Here is an 18,286-nt window from a genome sequence, read left to right on the forward strand (position 1 = left end):
CTACAGAAAATAATAAATCAACCATTGTTATCATGTCTTTATTTAAACATTTTTGTTGTTTTTCAGCTCAACTTCTAATCTTATAATCTGGTGTGGATCTGCAATCACAAACAGAGGATTTTATAATCATCTTTGTAACCCTAGTGAAGTAAAAGGGAGCCGCGAAACTGCTGTCCACGTGGACTGGTGCTGAAATTTCTCGTCTGGGTACCAGGCACTGCCATTCCAAGCCACGAGACATGGCAACAAATGGAACTAAGGTCGCAGATGGACAAATTTCTACTGAGGTCAGCGAGGCACCAATCACAAATGATAAGCCCAAGACCTTGGTTGTTAAGGTACAGAAAACAAGAAAAGAAGATCCCGAGAGAGATACATGGAAAGGAAGATTTGACTTCCTTATGTCCTGTGTGGGTTATGCCATTGGTTTAGGAAATGTATGGAGATTCCCATATCTGTGTGGAAAGAATGGAGGAGGTAAGACCCTTTTACATTAATTTATTAGCATCATACTATTTTGTCAATTGTGATATTAATAAATAATTGGATTCAGTATTTCATTGTACTCAAAATGACAGAATTTAAGTCATTGTTTAAGTAGTTGTGATGGGGGCAGCAAATGTCATAGACATACCCTTAGTGCTAATATATATTTACAATGTAATTTTAACCTTTTCAGATAAATCAGTAATATATGTCACTTTAAGAAACTTTTGTTTATGCTATTATGGGAAAGTTACATTTTTTTCCTATTGCATAACTGTAAATCTTTATGAATGTTTCCAAAGCTCTAAAGTCCTTAAAGTAATATTGTCCCCCTCCTTTCCATATAAAGAGTTCTCAGCACCATTCTTAAAGGGGTTGTCCGGCGATAAAAAATTATTCACAGAATAACACACATTACAAAGTTATACAACTTTGTAATGTATGTTATGTCTGTGAATGGCCCCCTTCCCCGTGTTTCCCCCCACCCACGCTAGACCCGGAAGTGTGGTGCATTATACTCACCGCATGTCGTGTCGTCCACGGTCTCCGATCGTCAGCAGTGACGTCTTCTTCGTGAGTCCGGCGGATCTTCCCGAGTGCCGGCCGCCCTCTGCAGCGTCATCCGAAGCTCAGCCGCGATTGGCTGAGCATAACTGTGCTCAGCCAATCGCGGCTGAGCGGCTGATGACGCGGCCACGTCATCAGCTGCTCAGCCGCGATTGGCTGAGCACAGTTATGCTCAGCCAATCGCGGCTGAGCTTCGGATGACGCTGCAGAGGGCGGCCGGCACTCGGGAAGATCCGCCAAGCTCCCGAAGAAGACGTCACTGCTGACGATCGGAGACCGTGGTCGGCACGCGACAGGTAATGTATAGCGCACCACACTTCCGGGTACACGGGTGGGGGTGGTGGGACACGGGGAAGGGGGCCATTCACAGACATAACATACATTACAAAGTTGTATAACTTTGTAATGTGTGTTATTCTGTGAATAATTTTTTATCGCCGGACAACCCCTTTAAGCTTATATTACTGGATTTTACTGTATAAAGGATTTCTTGGTATGCTTTGCAGTCAAAAATGCATGTTATTGCTGGTGGACAGTGCCATCTGGGTAGGGCTTCACAATTATTGCACCTCCTGTCCCCGACTACATTGTTGCCATAGTGCACCCTACATGATGTCATCAGAATGGGCCGATCTGGAGACATAGTCCCCACCCCTCCAATGACGTCAAGAACGGGGCAAGTACTGCGGTGCCGATGTAGGTGGGGAATGATGGCAGTGAAGCCCCACCCACATGGCATTGTAAATCAAGAATAACATGCAGTTTTGACTGGAAAAAGCACCAAGAAATCCTTTATACAGTAAAATGTGAAATGTACAGAATATAAGCTTAAGAATGGTGCTGAGAACTCTGTATATAGAAAGGGGGTGACAATATCACTTAAAAGTCTCTATCTAGAGCAATACAGTAAATACTGTAATAGACTGGTAGAAGGGGGATGCAGCTGCTGTTTCTCTGCTGCGGTTTATGTATGACACTGATGATCTGAGAGCAGAAGGGGCTTTAGAATGGGGGAGGGGTATCCAATAAGAGCACATTGGACAGTTAAAGAATATACCGTATTTTTCGCTTTATAAGACGCACTTTTTTTCCTCCCAAAGTGGGAGGAAAAACTAAGTGCGTCCTATAAAGCGAAGACGGCTCCCAAGCAGTGCTGAGCACCACAAGGAAGCCATCCCGCCCGCCCCCTGTATTGCCGCTCACTATGCATATGCATAGTAAGCGGCCCTGAGCGATCCCCTCCGACCGTCTAGCCCGCCCCTTCTATCCCCGCTCAGCTGAGCCAATCAGAAGCCCGGAAAAGTGCAATGAGCAGCACTTTCCTGGGCTCCTGATCGGATAAGCAGCTCCTCTCCCGATACTCCGGTCTCCCGTCATCCTCCGGCCTCCCGTCATCCTCCAGGCACAGGCAGCGGGGTACAGAGAAGCTGCCTGTGTCCCTGAAGTGTTCTGCAGCTGCAGTCTCTCTGTCCCCCGCTGCCTGTGCCGGAGGATGACGGGAGACCGGAGGATGACGGGAGACCGGAGTGTCGGGAGAGGAGCTGCTGGGGCCGGCGGACAGGTGAGTAGCCTGTTTGTTGTTTTTCTGGTCGCAGGGGGAATGGCTACTATGGGGGCACTGTATGGGGGCATTGGCTACCATGGGGGGCATTGTATGGGGGCATTGGCTAATATATGGGGGCACTGGCTACTATATGGGGGCACTGTATGGGGGCATTGGCTACTATATGGGGGCACTGTATGGGGGCATTGGCTACTATATGGGGGCACTGTATGGGGGCATTGGCTACTGTATGGGGGCACTGTATGGGGGCATTGGCTACTATATGGGGGCACTGGCTACTATATGGGGGCACTGTATGGGGGCATTGGCTACTATATGGGGGCACTGTATGGGGGCATTGGCTACTATATGGGGGCACTGTATGGGGGCATTGGCTACTATATGGGGGCACTGTATGGGGGCATTGGCTACTATATGGGGGCACTGTATGGGGGCATTGGCTACTATATGGGGGCACTGTATGGGGGCATTGGCTACTATATGGGGGCATTGCCTACTATGTGGGGCACTGGCTACTATATGGGGCACTGTATGGGGGCATTGGCTACTATGTGGGGCACTGTATGGGGGCATTGGCTACTATGTGGGGCACTATATGGGGGCATTGGCTACTATGTGGGGCACTATATGGGGGGATTGGCACCAATAACACTGCTGCTATCTCCAAACTGTGACAATGAGCAAAATATTTTTTTTTATATTTTTCCCCCCTAAAATCAGGGGTGCGTCTTATCAAAAGGCGTGTCCTATAAAGCGAAAAATACGGTAATTAAATTATTAACTTTTCACAACACCATCATTTTAGGACATTCCATTAGGAGATGTACTGTATGTGTTGTATTTTTACAACCAGTGATAGTCCTGTAAATGAAGCAATTCAAACGTTATCTTTACATGTTGTTGTATTATATTGACTTGGTTTCATTAGAAATTGTAGTATTTGGATTATAAATGGGATGGCCATCACTGCTCAGTCCTCTGTTGAGAGCTTAGCCATGATAATTGCGTGTTTTTACAGTCCATGTGTTCACTATCATATCAGTCACTGAAATTAATAGCACCTATAATTGGAAAAAGAGGAACAGGAGGGCTTCTAGCAAAAAGTGCACTTATATACAGCAAGAGAAAAATGATTTTTTTTTTATTTATTATTTTATTGTTATTTATTTTTTTTAGGTAACAGTTTTCTTGAAAATATTCCATAGATATAGTATAATTTATTTGCATAACGGCACTACCCATTTGGGTTTGCTTATTTGCTGTGTGTTAGAAATAATGTGTTATATGTTATTCGATCGATATTAATTTGCTCACATGCTCTTGTGTGGTAAATACCCTACATTAAAGAAAATATTACACATTGAATAAAGCCAAAGGAAGATAGCATACAGAGCTTGCTAGGATGGTGAGAGACAATTTTTAAGGTACCAGATTACACGTCTAAGCTGTAGAATTAGGAAGACCGCATATAATGCCTTGCGATTAAACATGGCCTACATGACCCTGTTGTCCTTTATGCAAATACTTTTTTTTTCTTTTTTTCTTATACATGGTGTGAAGACAAGTTTTATAGAGTTTTACTTGGTATATTAACAACTCTGTTGCAATCAGTTGGCCTCGAAGATAATACAAAGCAGAACTTGACTTTGGGTTCAAATGATTTATATAGAACTACATAGCAGGTAATAGGAAAGAAACCACAGACACAACCATGAAACTTTAGCTAACACACAACGTGATGTATCCCCAACTGATTGTGGTATCTAATTAATCCCAAATAATTATGTTTTTTTTTACCATACCCCATCAGCATACAGAGTAGGATAAAAGTAATAATGGCAAGGCTAATACTTCATGTCTATTAAATGTAAAATTTCATGATGTGTTCATATGTTTTTAAGATGTAATTATTGCCCCCAATGACTTCTAATTATTAGCTTTATACTAGCTTTATAATGACCAGAGCTGGACATACCCACAGAGTTAACATGCCACCACATAGGCAGAGACTGCAATTTGTGACTTTAATATCAGAGGCTAAAAATCTAAAAAGAAATGTACAGTGATCCCTACCAATAGGATGAACTTTCTTTAATGTTAATTAGCAAGTTACTATAAAAGTTGTAGAATAGATATTACAGTACATCAAGGTGTCTACATTGGCTCCTTTCCTCCTTTAAGTCCTCCTTAAAAGATTTAATCTTATACACTGTGGGGGAGATAACAGGAGGTAAGTGTCAGGTTGAAATTCAGGAACACAGGACAAGTAATGCCCTATTGCTGGCACCCGCCCCGCTGTTCCTGCCTACTTACCACTATCTGCCCTAGGAGGCAGCAGGTAACTGGGTGACAGACCCTAGCCTGGATAAGTGAAAAAACAAAGACGAAGACAAAACAAACCAACACAATAAACTCAGGATAAACCAGCTGCATTGGTAACTATAAGTCAGCTCTGGTTCAAAAACAGAAGATGGGGAGAATAGTCAAAAGCCAAATAAGCCAAGCCAAAATCAGGAAACCAGGGAATACAAAATCAGACTACACTAGCTCAGTCACACTCAAAAGAGGCTCTATCACAGGCAAGGAAGCATGATGGGGGTAGTAGTTATATGGAGGCTGGAGTCCCAGCTCCAGTCGTGATTGGGGCAGAAACTCCAGCCTTCAACAACACACAGAGCTGACTGGCGGTGCCGGCCGCCAGTGAACATAACATTACACTTGACCCCTGTGCCAATCGGCCTAGCTGGTTGTCAGAAATGCTATCAGCGTGCTCCCCTCAACTGGCCTTATGTTCCGGTGTTGGAACCGGCGGGAGGACGGCTGTATGCTCCGTAGTCTGTCTGCACCTGCGGCAGGCCAGACGTACACTTTGTTGGTGTCGGGAGCCAAGCATGATGGCTGGCTTCTGACAGTAAGACTTTGTGGCTGTCCCTGTTTCCATAGATAGTACTTAGGTGGAGCAAGGACCTCTGTCAAAAACAGTTGTCCCAGCTCTTTGCATAAACTATAAAATTGGTTCTCTTGGCATACACACTAAACATAAAAATAAAAAAAAATCACTTTCGCTTTATAGTGCTCTTGTGATATATAACAGATAATGCTGTACCATGTTAGCCAGAAAAATTCATGTGATGGTAAATACTTTTCTGTCAAAAGTGTCAAAGTAATATATATATTTTTTTTAGCAAACAAGGGTACTACTCCTAAAATATTACTTTGTTACTTTGACACAAAAGTATTTACCATCACATAAAATAATATAATTGTTATTTAAAATGAAAATTATCCTGCTTGGTTTCTATTCCTTTACAAAAGGTTTAATAAACTCCTTCACCATTTCTTTCATTTCAAATACAACCACTGACAATGGCTCAGGCTGTAATGTGGCAGTCTTCTGATTGTAAAATACATCTGAAACTGTACTTTTTGCCACGATTCTGTGCTTGAAATCTATGTTTTTTTATTTGCACCAGTCTGAACTCTGTCATATCCCAGTATTTACTGTGTAGTGACTGACAGGTTTCCACCACACCCATCTAGGTTTCTGCAAGCCTTGTCCTGGGCTTCAGATAGTTTAGTCTGAGTAGTGATGGACAGTTGCCTTTGCCACTCATCCCTTTCCTTGTCACTCTGTGTTCTGTGTCTGGTCAAAACACCCTCTGGACTGGGACTTGACATCTCAAAATCAGTTCTGTAGCTTAAACTCTATTGCTTGCTATTAGTCTCTGTTGAGCGTGATAGCATTTCTTACTGTCTTTCTTATCTTGTTATGCTAAATCTCTGCTGTTGGTACTTGACTATTCTCCTGGTTCTGATTCTGTATTGCCTGATTGGTTCTGACCCCTGGCTTATTTACCTCCCATATTTATTTGTTTGTTTGTCTTGTCTGCATTTTGTGTTTTCATTTTTGGAGCAAGAAGGGGACATCGCAAAGCTGAGGCAAGTAGGTAGGGACTGTTGTGTGGGTCTAGCATTAGGGCTCACTGTCCTTGTCTCCCCCTTCCTTTCCAAGTTTCTTGCTGCAGCTAGTAATATTCTCCCAGAGCTCTAATGATATGTATTAATACACCTTGTAACACTGTCCGTTATTAAATGAAAAAATACATTGCTCTGATTGTAATGGACTTCCAGCCCGAGTGTACTGTATACACTCCAGCCAGGAATCCTTGTGCAATGTCAGTTTTGTGTGGGCCTTTTATCCATTGAATAGTGGCCGCACAAGGCTGACAAAGCAGACAAGGTAAAGTGCGACTCCGGCTTCACATTACATTGTCTGCTATGGTTAATTAGAATGCGGGCACACCTGAATGTGCCCACATTCCCAATTCTAAAGAAATGAAGTTCATCCGGCCAGTATGAACTTCACTGACACCGGCCGTTCTGTGACACAGAAGGGCCGATATCTTACATTGTGTGAACCTGGCCACAAAATGGTGTTGCTTTGCACTCCAGGCTGGTAAATCTCTTAGGAAAGGAAATCTAGGTACAAGATATAACATTTTGAGACGATTCATAGTTGCAAGTACATAAATAATACTAATATGTGTAATCCTGTAATTCCTTTAAAAACACTATGCAATGATTGCATTTAGTGTAAAGGGTTAAAGTGGAACATTATAATTAGTTGCCAGTTGAGCTGGTGCTATGGTGTTTGTTGTTTGAGTTTTGCATTTGTGGAAAAGTCAGACAAATTTAAAGCATTCTGTTCTATAATTTTTTTAGTGATGGTTTTTATTCACAGTAGTTTCTGGAAAATTGCCACTGCAAATTTTGATGCTGGTTTTTTTTTTTTTTTTTTTGAGCCAAAGCTTGAATTATATTAAAAATGAATGAAAGTCGAAAATAAAAAAGAAGGATTTTTATTTCCCATTCTTACTGAATTCACTTCAGACTTTACGTAGATGGATATTGGCAACAACAATGACAACAAAAACACCCTTAGGCTTTGGCTTAAAAAAACTGCATCAAAATTGCAGAGACATTTAAAAAAAAGAAAGAAAAAAATTACCCTTAAAGGAACATTATGCCGTTTTTGATGTCCTCTCCGAGACGGATATGTTGATCTCAGCTATATGTCACATACTGTATGTGTGAAGATATTTTAGCGCTGAAAAATTTACAGTGTATTGGTCACAGCAAGTGGTGTGCTACAAGGGTCTGTTCTGGGTCCTGTTTTTTTTAAAAAAAATATGTTTGCAAGTGACATAGGAGAATGTTCGATAGGTAAGGTTTGTCTTTTTGCTGATTACACAAAAATGTGCAATAGGGTTGATATTCCTGGAAGTGTCAGTAATACGGAAAATGATTTTGCTTTACTAAATAAGTTGTCAAAACAATGGAACCTGTTTTGGATGTTCTGTGTTAGCAAAGACTTCAGAAGAGAGGGATTTAGGAATAGTGATTTCTGACAGCCTTAAAATGAGTCACTAGTCAGGCGGTTTGGAAAGCTAATCATATGCTGGGCTGTATAGCTAGAAGTATACCCAATAGGAAGAGGGGGGTTGTGATCCCACTGTACAGAGCTAGTGACACCACATTTGGAATATTGGAGGGCATTTATCAAGGGTTTTGCGCCTAATTGCATTTTTCACCCATTTTTGGTCTAAGTTCTATTTATGAACCAGTATTCGACAGGTGAATATTTTTTAGATGCAACTTTTTTTAATCTGCCTGTTTTAAGAATTTGCCCAAAAGTTTGCATAATCTAGGATTAGCAGTCATTTGCGACTTTTTAAAAAGGCGCAGGCTTACGTCTGGTTAGTACCAGGTGAATAAAACTGTACAATTTTTTTTCATATTTGCGCCTTTTTTGCGCCTTTTTAATTAGATACATTTACTATGGCAGTGCTACATTTTAATGAATCAGTCATAAGCTGTAGGAACAAAATACACACCAATCTCTATTAGAATAGTTGCACATATTAGACTCCTTAGTAAATGTCCCCCATTGTGTCCAGTTCTGGAGACCTCACCTACAAAGAGATATTGCCAAAATAGAACGTGTCTAAAGATGAGCAACAAAAATGATGGGGGGTATGAGGCATAAAGCATATAAGGAAAAACTTAAAGATCTAAGGCTATGTTCACACAACGTAAAACTACAGCCGTAGTTCTCGCCATAGAACTACGGCCGTAGTTTTGAGGAGTTGAACATAGCCGTATGTGCAATGGGATCCCGGCCGGAGTGTACACACATCGTTTGCGCTCCAGCCGGGATCCCATGCGGCGCCGGAAAAAAACTGACATGTCAGTTTTCTGCGGGCGGAATTCAGTTAATTCCGGGCGCAGAAAGCCCTGTCAGTGCACACAGTGAAGCGAGCAGCTCTGGCCATGGGAAGCTCTGATTCGGGCGCGCGCTGATGCGCCAGCATAAGAGCCCTGCAGGCGGCCGGATCATCCGGCCTGTACTTAAGTACCGGCCGCGATGATCCGGGCAAAGACCGGCCGTCACGGAATGGCCGGTCTGATACGACGTGTGAACATAGCCTAAATCTGTCTGGAGGAAATAGCTAGTAGAGCAAGGAGACACATGGTACCTTTCATATATTTATCTGTTCTTCCAGAACATAGAAAATGCTTTTATTCTATAGTATAGAGTATTCCCCGAGCTCCTGAAGTGTCGCAAGCTTTAACATCTCTTTACCCCCCCCCCCCTTCCCATCCCTGGGACTCCAGGGGACTCCAGGGGACTCCAGGTGTCAATCAAGCAGGAAGGGGTAGAGAGAAGACACTCTAGCTTGCAGCTTTTCTGGAGCTTGAAAAAGCATCTTTAACTCTTTGTATCAGATAATAAGGCATTGTTCTATGTCCTGGAAGGACAGACAGATATGTGAAAAGTACGATATATTTTTTGGACGTAACAGCTATCTAACATTGTCAGCAGTTTGGAACGTGAATTACGGCTGACAGATTCACTTTAAGACTATGGTCCCACTACAAGATCATCGCAGGGAAAGGCAGCCATCTGTTAATATTGACGGCAGCAAATAATGATCATAATCATTATTAGTGACCGTCATTATCAATAGACAGCCAACAGATGGCACATTTTCATAGTGGGAACATAACCTGAAGTTTATTAACTAGAAAAAGAACATGATAATAGAGGGCATGTTGTTTTTCGTCCAATCTGTCAAATACATTTTTTTTATGTATCTCGTAGCTCACTGATACATTTTGGGTCATTTTGGTCTATTATCATACAGTGGATTGTAGAGATTTTTCTAGTAAGTACATTAAAAAGGTTCAGAAAAAAAATTATTTCTACATCAGGCGGTGTCTTCAGAAGGTAACACTTATTTAAGGCTATGTTCCCACAGAATATTCTGAAGCTTAAATAAACAGTTTGACAGGACAATTTTAATGCATTTTGACCATTTTATGAGCCTTTTTTGGGGGGGATTTTTATTAAATCCTCCCTGATGTCTCACCTTAGCCACTGATTGGCTGAGTGTGCTTGTGATATTTTGTGAAGTTTTGGAATTCTGAGGACAGCAGGGAAAGTGAGAGAAGTAAGTTGTTTTTTTTACATACCTTCCTGAGTAGCATACAAAAAACCATTGTAATGCCCTTTAAAAATCCACTTTGGGAGAGCTATGGCAAAATTGTTTGCCAAGAAAGAGACAAAATACAGACATTGGTTAGGTTTAAACTATGTAAAAATGATGGCTGTCTTTCATAGCAATGCCTGTCATTGTGCAAATAACATCTTTCATTTAAAAAAACAATGGATGGTACTTGCACAATGACAGCTGTTATTATTAAAAAAATGTTATTTTTACATAGTGTAAACATAGCCTCTATTTGAAACATATATAGCCCAAAAAGGTTAATTGCACTTAATTTTATGGCTGTTATCTTTACAGTCTATGGCTAGGTTCACACTACGTATATGTCCGACCGCATATTTTTCGCGGCCGGACATATACGTATGAAACTCCGGCCGGGACTTTACGCAAGTTGCGGCCGGATACGTACGGACCGCGAGCTTACGCCCGTAGCGTACTTACGCTTCCCGAGCGCTCTTCGTAGCGATCTGACAGCGGTCTTTTACTTGGAAATCTTCGCCTAGCCCCCAAAAACCCCACAGAACCTTTTGGATCGGAACAAAAAGCTGGCAAAATGAAGAAATCACCACTACATACGGGACCGCATGTTACGCTACGGGCGTAAGTTACGGCATTTCCGTCCGGAAACAATGGTCTGGTTCATTTTTTACGGCGCCGCATACGATCCGGGCGTAAGTTCGTACGTAGTGTGAACTGTGCGCCCGTAGATCGTATACTTTCCATTGTACGCAAACTACGTAAGCTTCCGGCCGATTATTCACGGAACGCGCTACGGCCGGAAACTTACGTAGTGTGAACGTAGCCATTAGATGAAAGTTATGTTCACACGCTGTCTTTTTTGCTAAAATAATTCCCGCCAATTTAATTAAAAATAGCGGGCGTCGTTTTCAGTCTTTAATGATTTTCATTGAAGTCTATTAAAACAACAGTCATTGGTTCAAACAATGTATAAAATAACGTCTGTTCTTTGTGTCATTAATTTGCGGCTGTTATTTAGTAAACAGCAACCGTTGTTTTCTGTTGTTCACACATAGATATTTTTTTCACCGTCCTTTCACCGTAGTTCGCACAATTTTGTATAGAACTGTAAAATAGCCACACCCAAAAGGGTGTGATAAAGAGGCCATGTCGAACCCAACCTAAAATAATATAATCAGCGGCCACCCTAGTATGTTAAACAACAGCCGTTATTTGATTCTCAAAATAGTGGCCATGGTTTTGAGTATCAAATATTGGCTCTTGAAAATCATTGTGTGAACGTAGCCTTAGGGCCCTATAACACCAAAAGATGTCTGACAGATTATCTGAAATATTTTTTCAGCCAAAGTCAGGAACGGACTATAAACAGAGAACAGGTTGTAAAGATAAGACTGAGATTTCTCCTCTTTTCAAAACCATTCCTGGCTTTGGCTGAAAAAAATTTGTAAGATAATCTGTCAGACATCTTTTGATGTAGTAAGGCCTTTAGGCTAGGTTCCCACAATGTTTTATTTGAGGCCAAATCACATCCATTGTTTCAAAATGATGGACATTCATAATGACGGAATTAATTGTCTCCGTTCATTGTCTCTGTGTCCTGGGCAGAACTGGTGACTGCAGTTTAGCACTAAGTTTAACTTGAATGAGAGTTTAGCTGCAGTTACGTAAGGCCATTGTTACACAGCCAACTGCTTCCTGACACATTTACTGTGTAGTTTAGGCACCCAATAGCAAATCATTGATGGATAAGCTAGCAATGGATCAGCTATAGATAGCTCATCAGTATGTTTTGCCCAGAATACCTCTTTACCTGTATCCCTCTAAAATGGCAATCTTACCCCCTGATGTTAGGATTAGCCCCTGAGCCAGCCAAGCAGCCAAGTGGGGCAGTCAGTTAATGTAGTGGGCATACATACTTGCATGAAATCTCATTGGATTGCTTTCTTTCTTTTTCTTTTTTATATATTTTTATTCATTTTCAATAATGTTTTTACAAAACACATTACACAAAACAAACACAAAACTCAAACAACCCTTGTCAAATCAGAGCATCAAACAAAAGTACTCAAAATGACACGAGTATGACTGTGCCACCACCCAAAAAATACAAGCATCTACTCAAAGGCGAACAGCGGTTACATAATATAAAAAATATGACAGCTTACAATCCCCCGGTTCGCACACAGGTAAGTATTACAGATGATTGATATCCTTTACAAAGAGAGTCTTGTAAGGGCAAATACTAAAGAAAAAAACTCCATCCCTCCCCCCTCCCCAGGTCTCGCAGAGGGTGCGCCAAACAGAGACACTATACCATAATTGCAGCTTATCTAGATTGTTCTGATAGTTGCAACTTGCCCAATGTATCTGCCAAAGCACCCTTTAAGTACATTTTTGTGCCCTGGAAGGACTTTACTACCCTAAATATCTCAGATGGTTCCAAGAAGGCCTTTATAAATGTCTTCGATTTACTGATAGTTTTACGCTCTTGTCCTTCTGGTGCTCAGCTTCAATTTGGTCCATCTTAAGAAAGTATTTTATTTGACCCAGAGCCTCCGGCACTGACAGAAGTGAGGGCTGTAACCATTTGGCCAGAAGGCACCTCTTTGCCACCAATATAAATACATGAGTTAGATGTGTCATAGGTTTATCCTCGGGAGATATATGCAGTATTATAACTTGAGGGTCTAGAACCAACTGCTAGAATTTCTGCTTCATGACACTAGCCAGTGATTCCCAGAACAATTTAATCTTAGGACATGTCAACAACCCGTGTTGAAGGTCCGTACCTGGGGACATTTCGGGCATGGCATCATCCTGTCAGGATTAGAAGGAGATTTCGGCAGGGAAAACCCATATGTGGCATAGTGTAAAATTTTAAAATGTGTCATTCGTCACCACTTGACGCACCACCTTCCATCCCTTAAGTGTCAAGTCCATCAGACTGAGAGTTCCCAGCTTCCTCTCCCAATAATCAAACATTTAAGGTAAAGTATGGGCTAGAGTAGGGCTGTTTTAGAGACAGACTGACTCTAATTTAGTGTAATATATTTTAATTTGTAACAGAAAGTTTAAGTTGTTAGCTGGCAGTATTATCAGATATGCAATCGGAGGACTAAGAAGTTCATACTGTTCTAATTACCCAACAGCTCTGAAGTACTGCGCTTAATCTTCAGACTGAAAGGATTATCAGAATAACCCACTTTTCAGTAAAATGTCACCTTCTTTATTTTACCAAAACATCAACTATTAAGGCCGATTGGGAGTTTAATACTATTACCAATTCAAAAGCTTGTGTGATTTCTGTGCAAGTATGGAAAGGGGGCAACATTGGATTATTGCATCATGTCTATGATTTAGGGCTGCACAATAGCCTGAAAAGAGTCAGAGACGCTTTTTGTGCTTTAAAGTCTGTCAAGACCTGGATTTTGGATAGTATAATAAAGCTGGAGGTGTTTACCAAGAATATGGGGCTACTCATCATTTTCTGCAACGTTGGATTATGGGTATGTTATGTGCATGGTAAATGTGCACCCTTCTAAGATTAGTCCCTCCTGAAGAAATTTACACTAAAACACAGTGTCATCAGGGTTTAGTGTTATGTGCTTTCTATGAGAGGCATAAAAAACTAATATAGTGGAAGAAAAGTACAAGTATCCAAGAAGAAAAAGTAGATGGCTTAAAGGGAATCTGTCATTTATATTTGCGTCTACTAGCTGCAGATACCGTTGGATAACTGTTAGGGGAAAAGGCAACCTGTATTTTTACTGGAGCTGATGGTGGTTTCCAAACGTAAACAATTGGCTTTGTATTTCTCAGTCATGTGTCAAGGAGGTGGGACTAAGCTTCAAAAATTCATAGCCTGGCAAACCTTCTCACTTGTACTCACTTCCCAGGCCATTCTTGAATGATGTACATAGCGCTATCCCTCAATCCATCAAAGAAGAAGGCTCTGGAAAGTTAGGGGGAGTGAGAAGGCTGTGGCACCTGAGACGCTCATCTCCACCTCCTTGACACTTGGCTGAGAAAATTAAATGAAATTTTATCAGTTCGGCAAATAACATCTGTTACAGAATAAGTACAGTTTTCTTTTATCTCCAACAGCTATCCAACAGTGTCAGCAGTTTTTTGCATCAAATACAGTTGACAGGTTTACTTTAAGACCATGTTCTGTTACTCAGGTCACTGTAACTTTTACTTGATTCCTTATGAGGGTTTTTCCTCCTTTTTCCATAAACAGCCTTAGCCCTGGATGAACTGTGATATCCTTTTTCAAATATGAAAACCCAAGCCAGCCTAGAGAGTCTGTATACAATGAAGTATAATGGCAATATACCCATTAAAAATTTTTTTAACTAGCCCCAGGATATTCTAAGCTGGAGGGATGAAGGAAATAAAGACATGTTCTGCCTCTCTTTAAGAAGCATACACTTCTATGTAGAAAATGACTGGAGCTTGTGAGAAGAGTAATAATGGGGACACTGAATGTCTCATGAGCCATAAAACTGAGGCAATGTTCCCACAAAGTCTTTTTAGGCAAAGTAACATCCGTTGTTTTGAAAATAACAGTTTTTTTTTTTAAATGACGCCCGTTAATAATGTTTATAATCATTACTTGCGGATGTCAATATCAAGCAATGTTCGCTATTTTGCTTAAAAAGGACATTGTATGAACATAGCCTAAATATTATCCCTATAAATAATTAAGCCCAAAATATTATAGCTGTGAAAATATAAGATATAAAAAGACATTGTATGATTCCTTCATTAACAAAAGGCACAAGATCCACAAATTAAGTTATCGGTATCTTCCTTTTTTTCCCCCTTTTTTTTTTTTAATGCACAATGCACATATTTTGTTCTTTTCCATTGGATGTAGTTTAATGTTTACATAGTTACATAGTAACATAGTTAATACTGTTGAAAAAAGACACATGTCCATCAAGTTCAACCAAGGAGGGGATGGATACTGGGAAGGGGGAGGGGTGATAGGTTCTATACATATGCATTTAAGTTATTTTGGTCTAAGAAATTGTCTAGTCCTGTTTTGAAGCCCTCTACTGTTTTTGTTGTGACCAGATCCTGTGGTAGACTGTTCCACAGATTCACAGTTCTCATGGTAAAGAAGGCTTGTCGCCTCCGGAGATTGAACCTTTTTTTCTCCAGGCGGAGGCAGTGCCCCCTTGTCCTTTGAGGGGGTTTTACCTGGAACATCTTTTCCCCATATTTCTTGTAGGGGCCATTTATATATTTAAATAAATTAATCATATCTCCCCTTAAACGTCTCTTCTCCAGACTAAACATATTTAATTCTTTTAATCTCTCCTCATAACTAAGATGCTCTATTCCCTTTATTAGTTTAGGTGCCCGTCTTTGTACCCTCTCCAGCTCTAGAACATCCTTTTTATGAATCGGATTCCAAAACTGGACGGCATACTCCAGATGAGGCCGCATCAAAGCTTTATAAAGCGGTAATATTATATCCCTGTCCCGTGAGTCCATGCCTGTTTTAATGCATGACAATATCCTGCTGGCCTTAGAAGCAGCTGACTGACATTGTGTACTGTTCTGTAGCCTATTATCTACAAGTACACCCAGATCCTTCTCCATAAGCGACTCTCCCAGAGTAACTCCCCCCAGGACATATGATGCATGCGGGTTATTAGTACCCAGGTGCATAACTTTACATTTATCCACATTGAACCTCATTTGCCAAGTGGACGCCCAAACACTCAGTGTGTCTAAGTCATCCTGTAACATCTGCACATCCTCCATAGACTGTACTGTACTACAAAGCTTGGTGTCATCTCCAAAGACAGAAACATTGCTGTTAATTCCATTCTCAATATCATTAATAAACAAGTTAAACAAAAGGGGGCCCAGTACTGACCCTTGGGGTACACCACTTACTACCGGGGACCATTCGGAGTAGGAATCATTGACCACCACTCTTTGGGTACGATTATTAAGCCAATTTTCAATCCAGTTACACATTAAACTTTCCAGACTTTAACTTACCCATCAGACGTCCATGAGGAACTGTGTCAAACGCTTTTGCAAAATCCAGGTACACGATATCCAGAGCCACGCCGCCATCCAGGCTTCTACTTACCTCTTCATAGAAACATATTAGGTTGGTTTGACAGCTTCTATCCTTAGTAAAACCATGCTGGTTATCACTTATAATACTATTAGCCACTACATATTCCAGGATGTAGTCCCTTATAAGCCCCTCAAATAGTTTCCCCACAATGGACGTTAAGCTTACGGGTCTATAGTTACCTAGGGAAGTTCGAGAGCCCTTTTTTGAAGATCGGCACTACATTTGCCTTACGCCAGTCCCTCGGCACAATACCAGTAAGCAAAGAATCACTGAATATTTCATACAAGGGTAAAGAAATTACAGAACTGAGTTCTCTAAGAACTCTGGGGTGTAATCCATCAGGCCCTGGAGCTTTGGTTACATTGAGTTTATTTAATTTATCTTGGACCATATCTATAGTAAACCAGTTCAGTAAATTCCACCCACCTCAGCACTGGCCCCGCCCACCGCAGCTCCATCCTCTTCTTTTGTATATACAGAGCTGAAGAACCCATTAAGTAACTCAGCTTTCTCCCGATCCCCAGTTATTAATTCACCATTATTTAGGGGTCCTACATGCTCTGACCTTGGTTTTTTTGCATTTATATATTTGAAGATTTTTGGGGGGGTTTCTTTTGCTATCTATGGCTACCTGCCTTTCATTGTGAATTTTTGCTGCTTTTATTAAATTTTTACAGGTTTTGTTGACTTCTTTGTAATGTTTAAAGGCTACAGCTGACCCCTCTGATTTGTATTTTTTGAAAACCCCTTTTTTCTCATTTATAGCCCTTCTAACCTCGATTGTAAGCCATGCAGGATTTGATTTTAACTGTTTATATTTGTTACCCATAGGAATATATTTGGCAGTACAGTTATTTAATGTGGATTTAAAGATTTCCCATTTATTAGCTGTATCAGTATGTGACAGCAGACGCTCCCAGTCTATGCCCTGAAATTCTGCCCTTAACCTAGGAAAATTGGCCCTTTTAAAATTAAACATTTTTGCCCTCCCAACATGTCTTTCTTTCCCAACTTCTTCAGCCACCTGTATTCAAATGCCAATCAGACTCTCAGATCCACTAATGACTATTCAGTAGTGTCTCTATGACCCTGTTTTACCTACCAAGTAAAGTATCCTAGCCTGTCCTCCAGAAAGCGGTTATTACTGGAGTCTAATCTGGGAAATAAACCATTCCTTTAAGCAAAGTTTTTGCTTTGCTGAAAGAACATGAAGATTCAGCCCAGAGACAGAGGGAGGTGCTGCAGGCCTAGGACACAGATGCTCTAGACCCTGCCCCTTTGACACAATGCTGCACCGCATCACCTGAATAAAAGAAGTTTTTTACCCAAACACTGTCCCTAGGAGACAGATAAACCCCTGGGTGAGATATGAGTTAAGAATAGCTAACGAACGGTACTGGGAGTTTGGGGTAGGTGTTTGGGCAATACAGATCCACTTTAAGCAAATCATAATAAGTGCCAACAGTAAGTTTAAGTAACTTTATCTAATGAATAATTATTTTTAATAAAGCTATGACATATTTTTTGTACCTCAAGACTGACACGTGGTGTTTATTACAATGGGGGTGGCTGAGAAAGGAGCTGTAAGACACCTTTTTCACACCTCTTTTATACAGGGGAGACTGTCACATGGTGTTTTTTTACAATGGCTGGGAGTAGGGAGAAAATGTTTCCAACTTATTACAACTTTTTTTTTCTTTAACCTTAAGCCAAATAAGGTAGAAACACAATGACATACCCCATGGAACATGTATAGTGATCTTAACAAAAAGCATTTTTTTTGCTATATCGACACCAATTTCAAATCTCACTCCAATCAAATATCCACAGGCTTAACCCCTTAACGACATGGGGTGTACATTTATGCCCCCGCACCCTGGGCCTTGGCGCAAACGTACGCCCCACCGGGATACCGGGCTGTGGAGCAGGCTTACAAGCTGAGCTCCCCCCATAGCGGGTAAGGACCGTTAACCCCTTAAACGCCGCAATTACGACACGGCATTTAAGTGTGAGTGACCA

General features: G+C 41.0%; 1 protein-coding gene across 1 annotated transcript in view; it reads left to right on the forward strand.

Annotated features, from left to right (window-relative positions):
• Window positions 1-239: 239 nt before the first annotated feature.
• SLC6A1 (solute carrier family 6 member 1) overlaps window positions 240-18,286 on the forward strand; it is a 94,128-nt gene continuing 76,081 nt past the window's right edge. The window contains exon 1 of the mRNA XM_069967074.1: window positions 240-477. Within this exon, the coding sequence (XP_069823175.1) occupies window positions 240-477 (238 nt within the window). The remainder of the gene's footprint in view (window positions 478-18,286) is intronic.

Source organism: Dendropsophus ebraccatus, chromosome 4 (genome assembly GCF_027789765.1).
Source record: "Dendropsophus ebraccatus isolate aDenEbr1 chromosome 4, aDenEbr1.pat, whole genome shotgun sequence".
NCBI classification, from domain to species: domain Eukaryota; kingdom Metazoa; phylum Chordata; class Amphibia; order Anura; family Hylidae; genus Dendropsophus; species Dendropsophus ebraccatus.